The sequence below is a fragment of the Centropristis striata genome, chromosome 3 (assembly GCF_030273125.1).
Source record: "Centropristis striata isolate RG_2023a ecotype Rhode Island chromosome 3, C.striata_1.0, whole genome shotgun sequence".
Lineage (NCBI taxonomy): Eukaryota > Metazoa > Chordata > Actinopteri > Perciformes > Serranidae > Centropristis > Centropristis striata.
Genome location: NC_081519.1, coordinates 9005494 through 9021489, shown reverse-complemented (window position 1 = coordinate 9021489; position 15996 = coordinate 9005494). Strand labels below are relative to the sequence as shown.

General features: G+C 39.2%; 1 protein-coding gene across 1 annotated transcript; it reads right to left on the bottom strand.

The window, feature by feature from the left end:
* Positions 1-3443: 3443 nt before the first annotated feature.
* Positions 3444-12449, bottom strand: gata2b (GATA binding protein 2b). The gene is made up of 6 exons (XM_059329383.1): positions 12223-12449; positions 11550-11955; positions 10299-10886; positions 8386-8531; positions 5861-5986; positions 3444-4599 (listed from the first exon to the last, which is right to left on the bottom strand). Exons 2-6 carry the CDS (start codon positions 11773-11775, stop codon positions 4318-4320), a joined length of 1368 nt encoding a protein of 455 aa, XP_059185366.1. The 5' UTR covers positions 11776-11955; positions 12223-12449; the 3' UTR covers positions 3444-4317.
* Between the last annotated feature and the right edge of the window lie 3547 nt (positions 12450-15996).

Genomic DNA, 15996 nt, shown 5'->3' with positions numbered 1-15996 from the left:
CCCGGTTTTGACCTTTTTGCTTGAACATTTAAGTAAACTGAGTTTCCTGCTGATCTCTCTCTGTGTCAGGCTTTTGGGTTCTACTCTGCCAGTACTGGTGATCTTTACATTTTTACCTTATTTACTAAAATAATAAGCTGTTTAGCTAACATTACTGCTGATCATTTAATTGCAAGACTTGTTTACCGTCACAAATATACTATGCAGGCTTCCGCTGCTTTTCATGCATTGTTTGCCTGATAATAAAGAGGACCTATTGTGCATTTCCTTATTTTCTATCTTATATGCAATGTTAATGTTGTGTGTCAAATTATGGCATAAAAGTGATTCCTGTGAGCAAAACCTCAGGCTTCTGACTTTTCTGAACAATTCGTTTCCAGCAGTTTGTATTACTCTGAATGACCTCAGCTTGTGATGGATTCCTATATCTGATCATCCAGCTGCTCCTGGTTCGTATGTTTACATCCTGCACACTGCTACATGTAGCTGCATACTAACAGGGAAACCTGTAATCTTGGTGGCCAATGTTGTTAATCGCTCCCCAGTTTTGGGCCATATATTAATGCTTGAATAATTTTGATTGCGTAACTTTTGTTTGGTGATTATGACTCTATTATAGTCATTCCATGGCTTTAATAATGGAAAGAACAGAGACCACAGATACAGAAGACTCGAAAAAGGTGACCAAAGAGACCAGAGCAGACTGAGCTTTTTTGGTAGGGGGCTTAAAGAAATAAGTGCTAGGTTTTTTTTAAAACATAAAAGCATGTAAACGTGTTCTTGTATAGACCCAAAATATGAGAATGACCCCAAATATTTGCATAATATGTCCCCTTTAAATTGAACAGTTACAGGTTTTAAACCTGTTTCAGATAGTTTGATTTACAGTAAATGTATTTTATTTTGTCAGGGCTTCAGTAAATGTTGTGTGCTAATAAAGTTAGAAAATGTGACATTATTTAAAAGGTTTTGCAGTGCATGACTGGATGTCTACTGTGATTAATGACTTTAAATTGGTTTGTAGGTTAATCTTCATAATTTAGAGCAATGACTGTAACTGACTTCACTATTTTGTGGAGGAAAATCTCCTACAAAATCTAAAAGATATGGAACATGGTAGGCAGACATGTAAGATACACATCAGTTAAAGTAAAAGGGTTGGTGTGTAAAAGTAAATGTCTTATATCACTGAAAGAATAGAATCATGTAACAGATAATGAGAAGGCCAGTTCCATAAGAGTATTATCCAATGAGCAGATGCAACGGGTTAAGTAATTGTGGGAACATATGGCTCAATCTGGCCCATTTGTGTCAGCACCACTAATCTCTGCTGCTCAGTGAAGTAACCTGTTGATTAGAAAGTGGTGCTTCATGTCAACAAGAGTTACAAGGGCTACCTGGTTGCATTGATACTGTAATTACTGAAAAGGTTGTCTGAAAGGAGAGGATAGGGAGGTTTGACGAGTGTTACAAACTCCCCCCTCCATATCCCGGTCAGATAATAAACATGATTGATAGTTTAATAAATAGAACGTCCATGGTAGCTTTTGTTAATGGAAAGATGTAGTGTTTTTAAAGTCCCCATTTGTAAAAATAAATAAATTAATGAAATTAAATTAAAAAAAGGAAGATTTCCATGTCTTTTTTTATAAAGGTGCTATATTAATCTACATATCAAAACACTCAATCCACGGAGAAATGCACACAGCCTGTATTCAGAAAAACAAGCCACAAGGACTTCTGTTACATTATGATGTCACAACTCTACTAAATGTAGGAAGAAAGTGCCGCTACAGTGATGTTACAGTCATTCCCCGGCTACAATGATGGTGCAGAGACTCCGAAATGAGGGCTTAGAGAGACAGGTGCTAAAACAGGGTGTTTCAGACAGAGAGTTAATGCAGGTATATTCAGACAGTATAAAAAATATAAGTATGAACCTAAAAATTTGAATAAAATGTGTCCTTTAAGTTTGTAGAATAAATTTTCTCAGTCATCGCTGCTCATTTTATGTGGTTTCTTTATTATCAACAGTATGCAATGGCCCCAACATTTTCAGATTTTTGTGACAGGTAGCAAATAGTTAGCATGGACTCTCTGACTCTGGCAGAATGGTAGAAGTTTTGATCAAAAGTCTTGATATAGAGGCTAACAGGAAGTTGCAGTATACATAGAGTTTTCCCCTCTTTCACATGGCGACATCAACACCGCCTGAAGGTTAAGTGGCTTATACCCCCCCGATAAAAGTATTCTGGGTGATACACTTCAATACTTTCTTGCAAAGATTTAGATGAAAAGACTGACAGCACTCTCTTGTCTGTACGGTAAATATGACACCACAAACAGCAGGTGGTTAGCTTAGGTTTGCATAAAAACTAGAAACAGCTACAAAGGAGCTTTTCGAAAGATAACAGCATCCGCCTATCTGCGGCCTCCAAAGCTTGTCTGTTTGTGTTTTTGCAAGAATCTGGTGATGTGATACGTATCATGATAAAGAGCTTACAATTCAATATATTGTGATAGTGTAAGCAAAGTGATGTGTTGCAATTTAAATTTAAAAGATCTAATTTCAGGGAAGCTGTCAGAGCCACCATATGGGAAAAAAAGTTTACTTTTTTGTTTACTTTTTTATGCAAACTGAACAGTGTACTAGCATTTCTCACAGTTCCTGTAACATCCAAAATTATTGCACTATTTACAAATAAATTCGTCTGCTACGAAACTTTGCATGTACTGCACACTTTAAACTAAACGTAAAGATATAACAGCACTGTGATGAATATTGACTTTTCTTATCAACTGTATAAAAATCTGCATTTCATGGGTTGAAAATGGCTCAACACACCATCTACTGTTGTAAATCAACCCTGAACGTTTCAAGACCAATGCTGACATTGAGTCCACTGGTTGGGACTTATCTATGTCATCAATTTGAAAAAAAATGTTAATGCCTCCCACGTCCGAGCCCCTCACTCGACCCCCCTCCTCTCAGCCCCTCCCTTCCTCCATCTGAGCCTCTCGCTCACTCTCAGCATTTTTCAAATGTATGCAGTGGGTGGAGTTAGGCTCAGAACTGAGGTTGCCGTTATACTTTAATAAAGAAATCGATGCAGTGTTTTCAGTATTTTCTTACTCACCTATAATAAAGTGTATGATGGCTTGTGTAGCCAGTAAATTCTGAATCTCAAGGAAATTGGCAAAGGAATTAATTATCTTCGGAAAGTGAAGAGCTAGCTGTTTTCCCCCGTTTCCAGTCTTTATGCTAAGCTAAGCTAATGGCTGCTGGCTGTAGCTTCATATTTACCATACAAAAATGAGAGTAGTGTCAGTGTTCTCATCTTGCAAGAAGTAACATTGAATGCTACACAGCATATGATGCACAGAAGATAAACATATGATAGTTATTATAATGGTACAAAGAAACAAATAGTTTTAAATAGTTAAAGTTTAATGGTGAGTTCATGAAGAGGGTGTGATACCATGTCCCAGTAATTAGCCCAATTAATTTCTGTATCTGTTCTTACTACAGAGACATACATATTGATTATTGAATAGAAGGAGCAGATGGGATAATGAACTTGATCTCTTTATTTCTTATGAGTATAAATGTTGACCAGCTCAAAGAAAGCGCTTCAGCTATAAAATATATTCATAACTGGGATAACAGTATCCATATTATGATTTAGGTGATATAGTAAAAGAAAAACAAAGGCAGTGAAAATAAATTATCTGAATAACAATAATAATTATAATAACAATAATTATAATAAACAGTGTCAAATTAGGATTCATAAACCTTTTTTGTTTTGCTTTCTTTCTTTTGTGAAAATTCCTTTTTAAAATTGTCCATAAGCAAAAGAAAAATCCAGCATATTTTCATTTAATGTTGCGAAGCGGGATTTCCCTTCATGGGGACGTCCCCTTCGGTCTCACACATTTACAATATTCACAGTTACTATAAACCTGTTCGGCACATACTGGGCCACACTGCAGTCAGTCAGGCTGTCAGTGGGACAAAACTATGAGGTGCAATGACATTTTTGTGTTTACATTTGAGTGCCCGGCCGACGTGAGGCCGAATACCCCTCTCTGTCTTCCACCATCAAAATAGGTACCTATAGATAAGGAGTAACACGATAATTCCTCCCACAATACATCTGTTCTCCAACATACCATTGGCATAATCAATCAAGAGACAATCAAGATGAAGACACACAAACTGCATGTCTGTAACATTGTACACACAGTGAGACCCTCATCCCCCGTTCACACAGGTTCCCCCAGCGTCCTGACGTGTTAACGCCTCTCCTCGCTCACTCAGCCCATCGCCGTCACCATGTTAGAGTGGTGGTGTGGGTGCCCAAACGAAGGGTGTATCGGGGTGGGCGTGGGAAGCATGTGTCCAGTGTGGCCAAAATGCGGCAAGTGGCCCATGGACATGTGTCCGGCCAGAGAGCTGAAGGGAGAGCTCTTGTCGTGTAGGCTTTTGGAATACTCCTCGTAGCTGTCGCAGCCCCGCTTGCTCTTTTTGGATTTGTTGGACATTTTTCGGTTGCGTGTCTGTATTCCCTCCTTTTTCATGGTCAGTGGCCGGTTCACCTGTGTAGAGAAGGAGAAGTGTGGAGGTGAATGAGTTGGTTAAACATCAATGAGATCTCATAAATATATGTGAAATGGCCACGTGTTGTGTTTGTACTTGGTTTGGGTTAGGGAAATAATCACCAAGTTCAAAGGAAAAGAAATGCATTCCAAAAAAAGTAGAAAATACCATATTTGGGTTAAAATAGGTACTTTTTTTATGCAACTTAACTTGCATAAGAACGCTAAAGTAAGTCAACATTAACTTTTGGTCGTGTTTCTAAACCATCCTTCCACCCCAACCTTCTCTTTGTGCGAATTATGATTAAAACACATTTCTGTAGAAGCTTGAAATTTGTGTGCTTACGACAAATAACTTGTCTTTAGGGTTGTTTCTGTGGTGCTGGCATTCAGTTTTAACACATCACATACCGAACCCCATGTAATGTGTTACAAGGTCATGGTCATTCCATATTTTTGTTAAATCAGGCAGTTAAAATTTGGAGGGAAAAGAGGATTATAACATATCTCAATGCTTTTCTACTCCCCCATCCCGCTGTGGCAGTCAGCCCCAAACTCATTGGTTCCTACTCAGAATCTTAATGTTTAAAAATTGATTGCAAATGTATATTTTTCATTTTTTCTAATGAACTTTTAAAGTTGGGCACTGTAGTTTGTAGCAAATACTAAGAGGAGTAAATAGTGTATTTGTTAGGGACTATTTTCCGTTGTGGATGAATACACATTTGGTTCTTGAGTGTATCTGGCATCAGAATAGTGTGTGTGTGTGTGTTATTGTGTGCCTCATTTTCCTAATAGTTTTTGGACAACAGTGGAGGTTAATGACACATAAAGAAATAATCTCTATCATGCTTTGGCTTCACAGACTTGTTTGTGTGATTTGATATAGGATTTGTTAACAATAAAACAATTTATCATCTGATTCATCCTTTTAAAAATGTGCATCCCTAGTACCTATTATCTGTTTTGATGCCTCCAGTCTTAATGCTATTCATATGGAGCCTTGTGGCGGTCCCACTCAACAGTCCCACCATTGTGACTCTCAAGGGGATTACGCCTACCATGGAAACAATAAAGCACAAAGAAAGAAAACACCAACGAGTCCAACAGTGTCTGAGACTAAAACAGCCCTCTCTCTCTCACTCTCTCTCTCTCTTTTCTGCATTTCTTATCCCTCAACAATCAGTGTGACCTGCCTGCCTACTTCCCGTCTACTTGACCCTGTCGGGCCCAACTTGGCGTTCAGCAGTCAAAGACTTACATTATGCAGTTTATAGTAGAGGCCGCAGGCGTTGCACACCGGGTCTCCATTTGCATTGCGCCGCCAGAGCGTGGTGGTGGTTGTCTGACAGTTAGCACAACAGGTGCCTGCTCGTCTGGCAGCCGACTGAGGAGAGATATGAAGCTTTGATTAGAGCTCGGCAGCGTAAACAGGCACAGCTCAGAGTGAAAGGATACATTTAAGGATATATTTTAGTATGTACAACATATGAGATCAGTTTTACTTTCTATTGACTTAAAATGTTTTTTAGCGTAGGGCTTTAATATATGATTTATTTGGCTAATAAAACCTGAGTAAATGTCACAGTGACATTTTCAAATGTTGTGGTTTTATAGAAGCAACAGACCAAAACGTAAATACATTCAGTTTATTATCATAGAATAGTAAGAAGAAAAGAAAACTCACATTTGAGAGGTTGGAACCAGTAAATCTTTTTACTTTAAAAAAATGACTTATACATTTTTTTTTCCAATTAATTCACTGCTGAGTGATAAATCAGTTGATCAACTAATGGTTGCAGCTCTAGTTGACTTTTGCAGACGTTCAGTTTGCGGAAGTTACCTCCTCAATATATTGACAGCAGGTTTTATACTGAAATAATTAAGATATTATTCAGGGAATGTTAATTTAATGCAGTATATGTGTTATTAAATGCTAGATTCACATGCACACAGCTCAGTACTAGTTTAGGATAGTACTAATTTAGTTTAAAATGGAGAGGCCTGTGATGGATTCTTCACACCATGATGCTTTTAACTGAGTTAAGTCAAATTTTCAGGAAATTAATACTTTAATTTGCACCCTCAGTCAAAATGTTCAAATAAATGTAATACCTGAATATTTATGTAATTATCGCCCCAGTTTTTTTCTTTCCATAAATATTCTTTAAATGCAGTGACCCTGGTTTGGCCCTGTTTGGTCACACTTCACCTTCCATAACTTTCCCAATGCTCTTTTTTTAAATGTTCACTGTGCTGGACTTTCTCTGTTGTGGATGGAGAGCTTGACCACTGTGGAATGAGGTCTGAGCCTATAGTTAGGAGGCCGCGGGAGGAAACAGGCGCTGGCCCCGGAGCTTTATCTGGACCGGTCAGATATCCGGATAGGAAACAACTGGAAGGCTGCAGCCTCTCAACACAAGCCGCTGTGGAGCACTGCGAGCTCCGGCTGAGCCTCACGGAAACCAGGCCTGATATATGGCCGCATTATACGCTGTTATAGCCAACAGACGCTGGAATAAAACGCTCGTATATTTTGTGTGAAGCAGACAGCTGTTTGCATACGTGGTCTGCAGGTCAGTGGCGACAGATTTAGACGTGTTTGTCGGTGTGATGTAAACTCACATCACCCCGCTATTATTTTTTATGAAACTAATGTTGACGGTTGACTAATTTTATCACAATATTCGCAAAAAATGTCTTTACTTTGCTTCCCGTTGGCCTTTTCGAGATTTACCTTTTTGTGTGTGAAGTTGCGGGCTTTATCATGCGTTTGCACATTAGATTTTAAAAATCGTCTTTGATTAGAAAATGCTGCTTTAAAAAAAATGTATTTAAATGCTTTTATTTATTTGATTTGTATTTTTCCAAGGCCAGGATTACTTCAAAATAAAAGCATTTTCCATAAGTGCTGGTCTGAAAGTGTGACGGCCCACTGCCACATTGTTAATTAGGCTGCTACTGATTTAATGAGCAGTGTTGACTCTGCAAATACTGTCTTCTTTTCATAGCTGCCTCCTGCTGCATCACAAAACTATAAACACAACTGGTGCACATAAGGACATTGAGGTTGCAAATAATATTAGTATCATATATAAATAATAGAGCTCCATATTAGCTCTATTAGTAGCTATGATCTTAATAGCAGGAATAATTATTTTGTGTTATCATTATTTTACACCAAGACAGACTCACTCAAAACACACACACACACACATCTCCAAAATGTCAGCTTTTCATGAGCCCTGTTTCAAGCTTTGTGACTATGTAATCCAATCACTTTTGAATGACTCATTATAGTTAAAAAGGGATGTTTTTTTCCTTAACCCAAAAATTAACATTTATTCCTTCAATTTATTTGAAAAATTAAAAATGTTTTTCCCTGGGCAGTGACACTCTGCTGCCCACATGTCAAAACAAAAACAAACCCTGACTTAAACACCATACAAATAAAAAAATAATGAGCCATAAACTATTAGCAGGGCCCTGTGTAGTTTTGAGGGATATGGGAGCTGGCCCTGCTATCAATGACCGTATCAGAAGTAGCAGTAATAATGATAAGAGAAACAACACAGATACTCCCACTCTGCTCGCAGCCCGAGCATGAAGGAGCCAGAGGTGAGCGAGGAGCACAATTCCTGGAAACTGATTGGGAAAATATAACTTTCCTGGAATTGTGCCTCCTCCCCCTCTCCCTCCACCTTCCACTCTTTTTATTTACTGTGTGTGTTACAAACACACACACTCATTCACTGCCCCTTTCTCCTACATACTGATGAGACTCACCAGCCTGCGTTTGGGTTTGATGAGTGGTCTGTTCTGGCCGTTCATCTTGTGGTAGAGCCCGCAGGCGTTGCACAGGTAGTGTCCGGTGCTGTCACGTCTCCACAGAGGTGTGGAGGTGGCTCCACAGTTCACACACTCACGGCCCTCTGAGGAACAACACACAGTGATGTTTGTTAAATCAGATATGATCACAGTTGGCTAAGATTCAAATTCCCTCTGCTTTTAACCTTAAATGTGATCATTATATGCATAAAATATGTGTTTCTCTTCTTTTTTAACACAATTATTTCATTTTTTCCGAATCTTTGCTACTTTTCTGAATTAATTATGTGTGCATGCATGTATTTGTGTGCCTCATATTATAATCAATGCATTTCCACAAAAAAGTACCTCAAACTATAGATTAAATACATGTTGAATTTCACTTTCCTACCCACTGACTCTTTGTTTTGAGAGTAAAGAGAAAGAAACAGTATCTGCGTGTAATTTACTGGAATAAAGAGTGACTCTGTTTTGCACAAACAGAAGCAAAGATAAAAGTTGCATTACAATCAGTAATTCCCTGTGTCCTGTCAGTCTCTATTTCTAAAATCATTAGTTCAGCAGCTTCACTTTTACAATATTTGCCCTTTAAAACAGCCTGATGGAGAGTGCCATTTATTTCCATTTACAAAATAGATGTTTAGAGCCTTTTACCCTTACAAACTCATGAGGGAAACAACTTTTAAATGCAAAAAAATAACTCATAATTATAACAAAGTTATAAAACTACATTTTGTAGCCAGTTAAGAGGTCAGCTTAATAAAAACAAGTTACTGGGAGTGACTTTGGATCACCCTGCACTGTCTCACTGTTAATAAACTGGTTAAACACAATCAGGCTTGAGCTGGGAGTCTCCTGCTCTGTAATCAAATAACAATCAGGACAATGTATTAATGTCTTATGTAACAGAGACGCGACTCCTAGCCTAAATACTGAGGTTTTTGGCTGCGAGCGCCCGCGGATCTTCCTTTCACACCTCTGGGCTGGTTCCAGTTCACTGTGCTGCTGCAGCCAGCTCAGGCCTAATTACAGAGTCACGCTTAACAAAAGAGGATTATCAAAGTCGCCCTGTGTTGGAGGACTGTCGAGTGCAGGCTTAGGCCTCTGCAAGCATTTATTGAAAAAAAAAAATACTGTTATTTAAAATACTATTATCTATTATTCTAATACAATTTTTAAAATTTAAAAGAAGCTTGATGAAGCTCAAATCTCAGCATGTACATTATTACAGCCTGACAGGATTAATCAAAAGAAATCATCTGGTTATATTTTGAATATATTAGGTAACTTAGACAGGATAATGATTATTTTAAACTGTAGATGGTGTAAAATAGCAGCAGAGTAAAAAAAACATTTAAATAATATTGTTCCTTTAAAAAAATCACATTTAATTTCCTATGATCATTTTAGTTTTATTTAGAGTTGTGTGATAATAATCTTATGAATCTGCTTTATGTTGATTCATAAAGATTCATAAACCACTTTATTGATTTTAATAAGGAATTGAATTATGTGTTTGTGTGTGTTCACTATATGTAACAAGGTGGTGAAATAAAATTTACAGAGCAGTAACCTATATTATTTTTTGTAACTATGCAAAGCTGCACTATAAGGTTTAAACTAATATTGTACCACATTTACAAAAATATTCTGTACAGTAGATTGCCACAGGATATTTTACAAACGAGTTCTTTGTATTTGCCTTAAAGTAACTTCATTTAGTTTAATTACCACTGACTCACTACAGAGCAGCAGAGTTATGATAAGATCCTTGTATAAACTCACACACAACCTCTAAGTCCAAATACTGTCCGAACAATCTCACATATTATTTCTTTTATTCTGGGTCTGTGTGAGTGCAGTGGACTCACCGGTGCAGGACCGGGTCTTGCCTTTGTTCCTGGAGCTGAAGCTGGATGAAGCTCCCAGCAGGCTGCCCGGGTGAAACAGACTGCTGCCGTACTCGTGCGCCGCTGGGAGAGAGTAGGGGTACGTCGGTATGGGATGGTGGGTGGAGGGAGTCTGGGCGCTCATGGAGGCCAGGCTGCTCCTCAGCGGGCTGGAGCCCTCCATCTTCATCATTCCCTCGGATAACGACACTTGGTATTTCACTGATTCCTTCTCGTCCATCCTGGTGGCGGGAGGGGACGCGGCCCCTGGGTCCGGGGACACGTCCTTCGGCGGGGTAGGGGGGAAAGCATACAGATGCGGGCTGGAGTGGGATGACGGCGTTAACGAGGATGCGGACACCGCGTTCGAGTCGCTGCTGCACGGGTAGACCGCGGAGAGGCCGCCGGGGGACGCGGAGCCCGGGTGGTGCAGGCTGGGCTTGCTGAAGGGGCTCACGGCCCAGGCGTTGTGGTGGTGAGCAGACAGGGCTGCTTTCCCTCCGTCCAGCCATGAAATCCCCGGGCTGTGGATGAGATGAGGCCGGCAGACCTGAGACCCCGTCAGACGAGCTGAGAATAAAAAAATTAAAAAGCAGATTTTTATTATGATGAAAGGCTGAGTCAACATTTAGACAAACTTTTAATATTTTCTGCAAGTTTGGATGCAAGAAATAGCCCAAACTTGTTGATTCACTGCACACACTATAGCCTCATTTAAACGTGTACATAAATGTACAAAAATAGACCATAATTAAGCCATAAGTTGTTGAATTAAAATATGCATTGAAAACATTTCCAAATGCACATATGTTATATATAAATATTTTAATCTAAAGTTTTTTTTTCCTTGGGTGAATGCTTTATAGGCTAAAATCTTTAATTTTAAATATTGTAAATATAAAATGCAATACCCAAGTTTAGCATAACCATAACCCAGCTGTGTATTTATGAAACATTTATGAAATTATGAAAATAATTCACATTTTAATTTTTCAAACGAGAGAAAAAATATATTTTTTTTATTGATTGTGTTAACAAAAGATTAAATTACCTGTCTATTAATAAGAGGAAAAAACTAAACTACTTTAAGTTATTACAGAAAATATGTGGGCTATATTCTGTTGCTTTACAGCTGATATTTGTGAGTACAGTTATGCGACATTGTGAGTGCAGTCAGTCTTGCAGCTTGTGTGTGAGCTGAAGTTGCACTCCTTTGTTCCAGCTGCATCTTACCATGCGCTTGGCTGTAGGACACTCTGGCCCTGGCAGAGTTGTGGTAGTACGGGTTCCCCTGTGAGTCCAGGTGATTAAAGAAAACATCCACCTCATCCGGAGGCAGCAGCTGCGCCGTGGGCTCCATGTAGTTGTGCCCCAGGCCGTGGTGGTGAGAGTCCGGGTGCTGGCCGTTGAGCACGGCGTGGTGATGCATCCAGCGGGGCTGATCAGCCGCCACATCCATCTCTGTAGCGCACTTTAAACGGATATCCAAGCAGAGGACGCAGGGTGTAGTCTAAAAAAAATATGTGTCCTTTACGAGTTCTTCACTGTGTCCATATACAGGAGAGGACTTTGTTTTTGTTCCTCTGACTTAATTTCCCTCTCTTCTCCTGGACATGGAGTCGCGCGTGACACTGGAAACCTGCAACAAGCAAACATCTGATGTTAATATTTTAAAGGCTGCATCAGTTATCTAAAGCTCCTGTGGTGCGTGTTAGTGATGCAACTTCAGATAAAAAGGAGAAAAAAAACATCCCACTCACCATATTTACTACCACATCACTCATCCACAACACTCAGCTCCACACACACTCACATACACACACACACGCACACACACACACACACATACACACAGACACACACACATACACGTACACACACACACATGAAGCTAAACAAACCGTACCTTTTAACCAATGCTGTTTTATCCACAGTGTCCGATCAGCTCGCACCTCTTTGGGAAACTGTCCCCCTGTTTGTGTGCAGCTGCAGGTCCTCTGCACTTCTCTGCTGGTGTTTGTCAGAGTGAACTCCGTCCACTGGGACTTAAAGCAACACGTCTAACTGTGGCTGACAGCGCGGGGCCAGGCTTGTCAAAGCTCAGGGGCGGAGTCTCCATTAGAAAGCTCTGACTCAGCCAATTGCACGGCACCTCTGCAAAACCTCAGAGGCTGTCCCCCCCTCCAACCCCAGGACATCACCAAGATGCTCTCATAATACTGGAGAGACTTAGTGTGCTCGGGGCCAGGCCAAAATATTGTACTTTGAATGTTTCATCACCGGTATAATATTCCCTGTAACAATAGTATTTCAACATGGCTCTATACAAACATAATTATATCTTATTATAAGCCTAGATGCGATTTTTTTTTAAATTAGGGCTTAGCATGGCAACAGAGAAATTATTCTATGGATAATTAGGCTATATTTGGTTACATTGGATTTAAATACATGTGTCATTGACATGTAAACACACCAGCTATAGAACACACGTCTTTACTGTAGGCTATATTTTTGGTTATCCAGACTATTTGGAGACAATGGTTTAATAGCAGTCACTGATGCTTTAAGGAAACTTTAATAAGTAGAATCAATGTGAACCAAGCCCCCTTAATAAAACACACTTAAGTTAATAAGAGATTTAATAAGTGCCCTTTTCGGTGAACTGCTTGTGTGTTAAGGTAAATCCACCACTGATTATATGATTTGTTTGATTTCCCAGCAATTCTTTTATTTTTAAATTAAAAAAACACGAGGTATTTAGTGTGAGTACCTAATTGGTCATTTCTGCCCTGCAGTTTCTTGTTTGTTATTGGTTCAGTTGCTAAAAGTGCAGACTACATTATAAAGATGCAGATCTCTCTCTCTCTCTCTTTCCCTCTCTCTCTCTCTCTCTCTCTCTCTCTCTCTCTCTCTCTCTCTCTTTCCCTCTTTCCCTCTCTCTCTCTCTCTCTCCCTCTCTCTCTCTCTCTCTCTCTCTCTCTCTCTCTCTCTCTCTTTCTCTCATGATTGACAGACAATAATTGGAGAGGGAGCGCGTGCAGCCCCGGCAGGCCGACACTGCCGCCTGCTTGACGCCTGCTGACGTCACTGCATCTTAGTGAAGAAGAAAAAACTGAATCAGGACGTGAACTTTTTCTACACAGAGAGGGAGAGCGAGAGAGTGGGACGGGGGTTGCCCTGAGTCTGCAGCAGCAGTCCCAGCGGATGAACTCGAGGAAGGACAGTGCAACTGATATTTACACGGTGGCAGCATTAATAATACATCAACAACATCCTCCTACTGCTGAGATTTCGAAGAACAGGCCAACAAACACTGCGTGGAAAACTGGTGCCAAGGTACCGATGAGATTAGACTGTAATTACATTAGATTGGAAAACTGATGTTCCCAATGAGGAAATTCTTCTTTCACAGAAACACACACACACACACACACACACGCACAGAGGGAAGGTCCAGAGACGTGAAGTTTCGACTGATTTAATTTAGGCAAAATCACCAGCATGGGCAAAACTTTTCTGAAGATTAGTTTCCTAAACTAATACAATCACCCAATAAAAGTACAAAGGGGGCAGGGAATCTTACACAAAAACATAAAAAACAAACAGGATCAGAGGCTAAAGGAGTTCTGTCACATAAGGGCAAAAACATTGTTTTATAACAAATTATATTAAAGTATTTTAAAGCATGTCAAGAGAGATGATTCCAAGTTAGACTTGCATCTTATTCCAGGCTTCTGGGATTTGAAAGAAAAATAGCAATATCACTAAACGTGGATATGTCCCATCATAACCATCCCAACTATGAAATTTTTTATTCTGCTGCCCATGTTACCTCTCTGGCAGAAGAGATGTAGGCCCTCTCAGTGGAGACCTTTCTGGTAAAATACAGAATAAATAAAATAAATCTAAATCTAGAATCTGCCTGGAGTTTCTAGTTTATTCTCTTAAACCTCAACTTGCAGCTGAAGCTAAACTTGCATAATCAGCATGCATCCAGTTGCTTTTGTTTAGATGTGAAGTGTCCAGCAGCACGAGATCAGGTCCATCTATCTATCTATCTATCTATCTATCTATCTATCTATCTATCTATCTATCTATCTATCCATCCATCCATCCATCCATCCATCCATCCATCCATCCATCCATCCATCCATCCATCCATCCATCCATCCATCCATCCATCCATCTATCTATCTATCTATCTATCTATCTATCTATCTATCTATCTATCTATCTATCTATCTATCTATCTATCTATCTATCGGAAAACAATATATATCATGACAACTTTCCTAACTTTCATGATGATTAATACATTTAGATAAAGGTGTTTTGTGTTTTGTGCAACGTAAAGAAGCAGACGTCATTATTTACACAGAGACACTGAGTCCTTTCAGGCCGCATTAAGAGGAAATCCAGCGTTCAGCCTGCAGAGAGCGGAACACAGCGGAGGGACAAGTGCTGCAGCGTTAGAGCTCATCAGCATGATAATGTGCACATACACATGCTTTGAGTGTGAGCCCTTTTGATCTGGCGTGGCGATAAAACCTTATCGACGGCGAACATCCACTTCCATTTTAGGATTTGACATTAATTCAATCCGCCCTTCTTCTTTTTTTTAATGCTCGTTTTTTCTCACACGAGGAGGAGAAAGAGAGAGAGGTCGCTCTGAGAATTTCATTATAGGTGTGCCATTGAAAGGAAGTGGTTTTACCTCATAATAAAGATCAAAATGAAATGTCACTATGGTGGGCTATGTTATATAAAAATGACAATAGATACGTAATATAGACGTTTATTATTAGGATTAATCTTAATTACAACCTTAATCATTTGTAGTGGGATTGATTATTTTTTTATTTTTATGATTAAATTGTATTATTAGGATTAATCTTAATTTAAGACTTAATAATTTGAAATGAGATTTATTTTTATTTTATTTTATTGTTAATATTTATTATTAGGATTAATATTAATTTAAACCTTAATAATTGGAAGTGGGACTGCTTATTTTTATTTTATATATTTTTAAAATATTTATTATTGGGATTTTTTCTTAATTTCAGCCATAATCATTTGAAGTGGGATTGGTTATTTTTTTATTTTGTATTTTATCATTCCCATTTATTAGTAGTATTTATCTCAATTGAAGCCTTAATAATTTGAAGGATTTGTTATTTTTATTTTTGTTTGTTTTACTCTTTTTTTGTTGTTGTTGCTTTAACACTAAAAATAATTAAATACACTAAGAGCTCCTTACACGCGTGCGTGTGTGTGTGTGTGTGTGTGTCGCTCCCCTAGATTGAAAGAGAAATCCAATGCTGCTCGGATCCTTGGGTCCCACTGATTATAACCCATCCCGGGGTAATTTTTCATCGGTGCTGGCTAATCTTTGTTCTTTGTGAAGATAATAAATAGCCTAATCGTTATCAGCGAGCTGCTGGAGGTGTCGGGGAGAATGGGGGGCTGATCGGCCCGGGAAATAGGCTCCAAAGTGCCGCGGAATAAATGGCATTTCTTATCTCTCTCTCCCAGATTATCGCCGCCTTTTCAAACTCGCGCAACAAATACATCTAATGCAGGGGATGCATCATTTACTGGAGCAGATCTGTGTAAACGATAGATAGATAGATTAGAGGAAGGGAGGGAGGGGGGGCATGGTGTTGGCTTTTATTTA

Coding starts and splice junctions, on each gene's coding strand:
- gata2b (XM_059329383.1), bottom strand. CDS start 11,775: ATGGATGTGGCGGCTGATCAGCCCCGCTGGATGCATCACCACGCCGTG. Junction 10,887..11,549: donor GTCCTACAGCCAAGCGCATG/GTAAGATGCAGC, acceptor TTTTATTCTCAG/CTCGTCTGACGGGGTCTCAG. Junction 8,532..10,298: donor CAAGACCCGGTCCTGCACCG/GTGAGTCCACTG, acceptor GTTGTTCCTCAG/AGGGCCGTGAGTGTGTGAAC.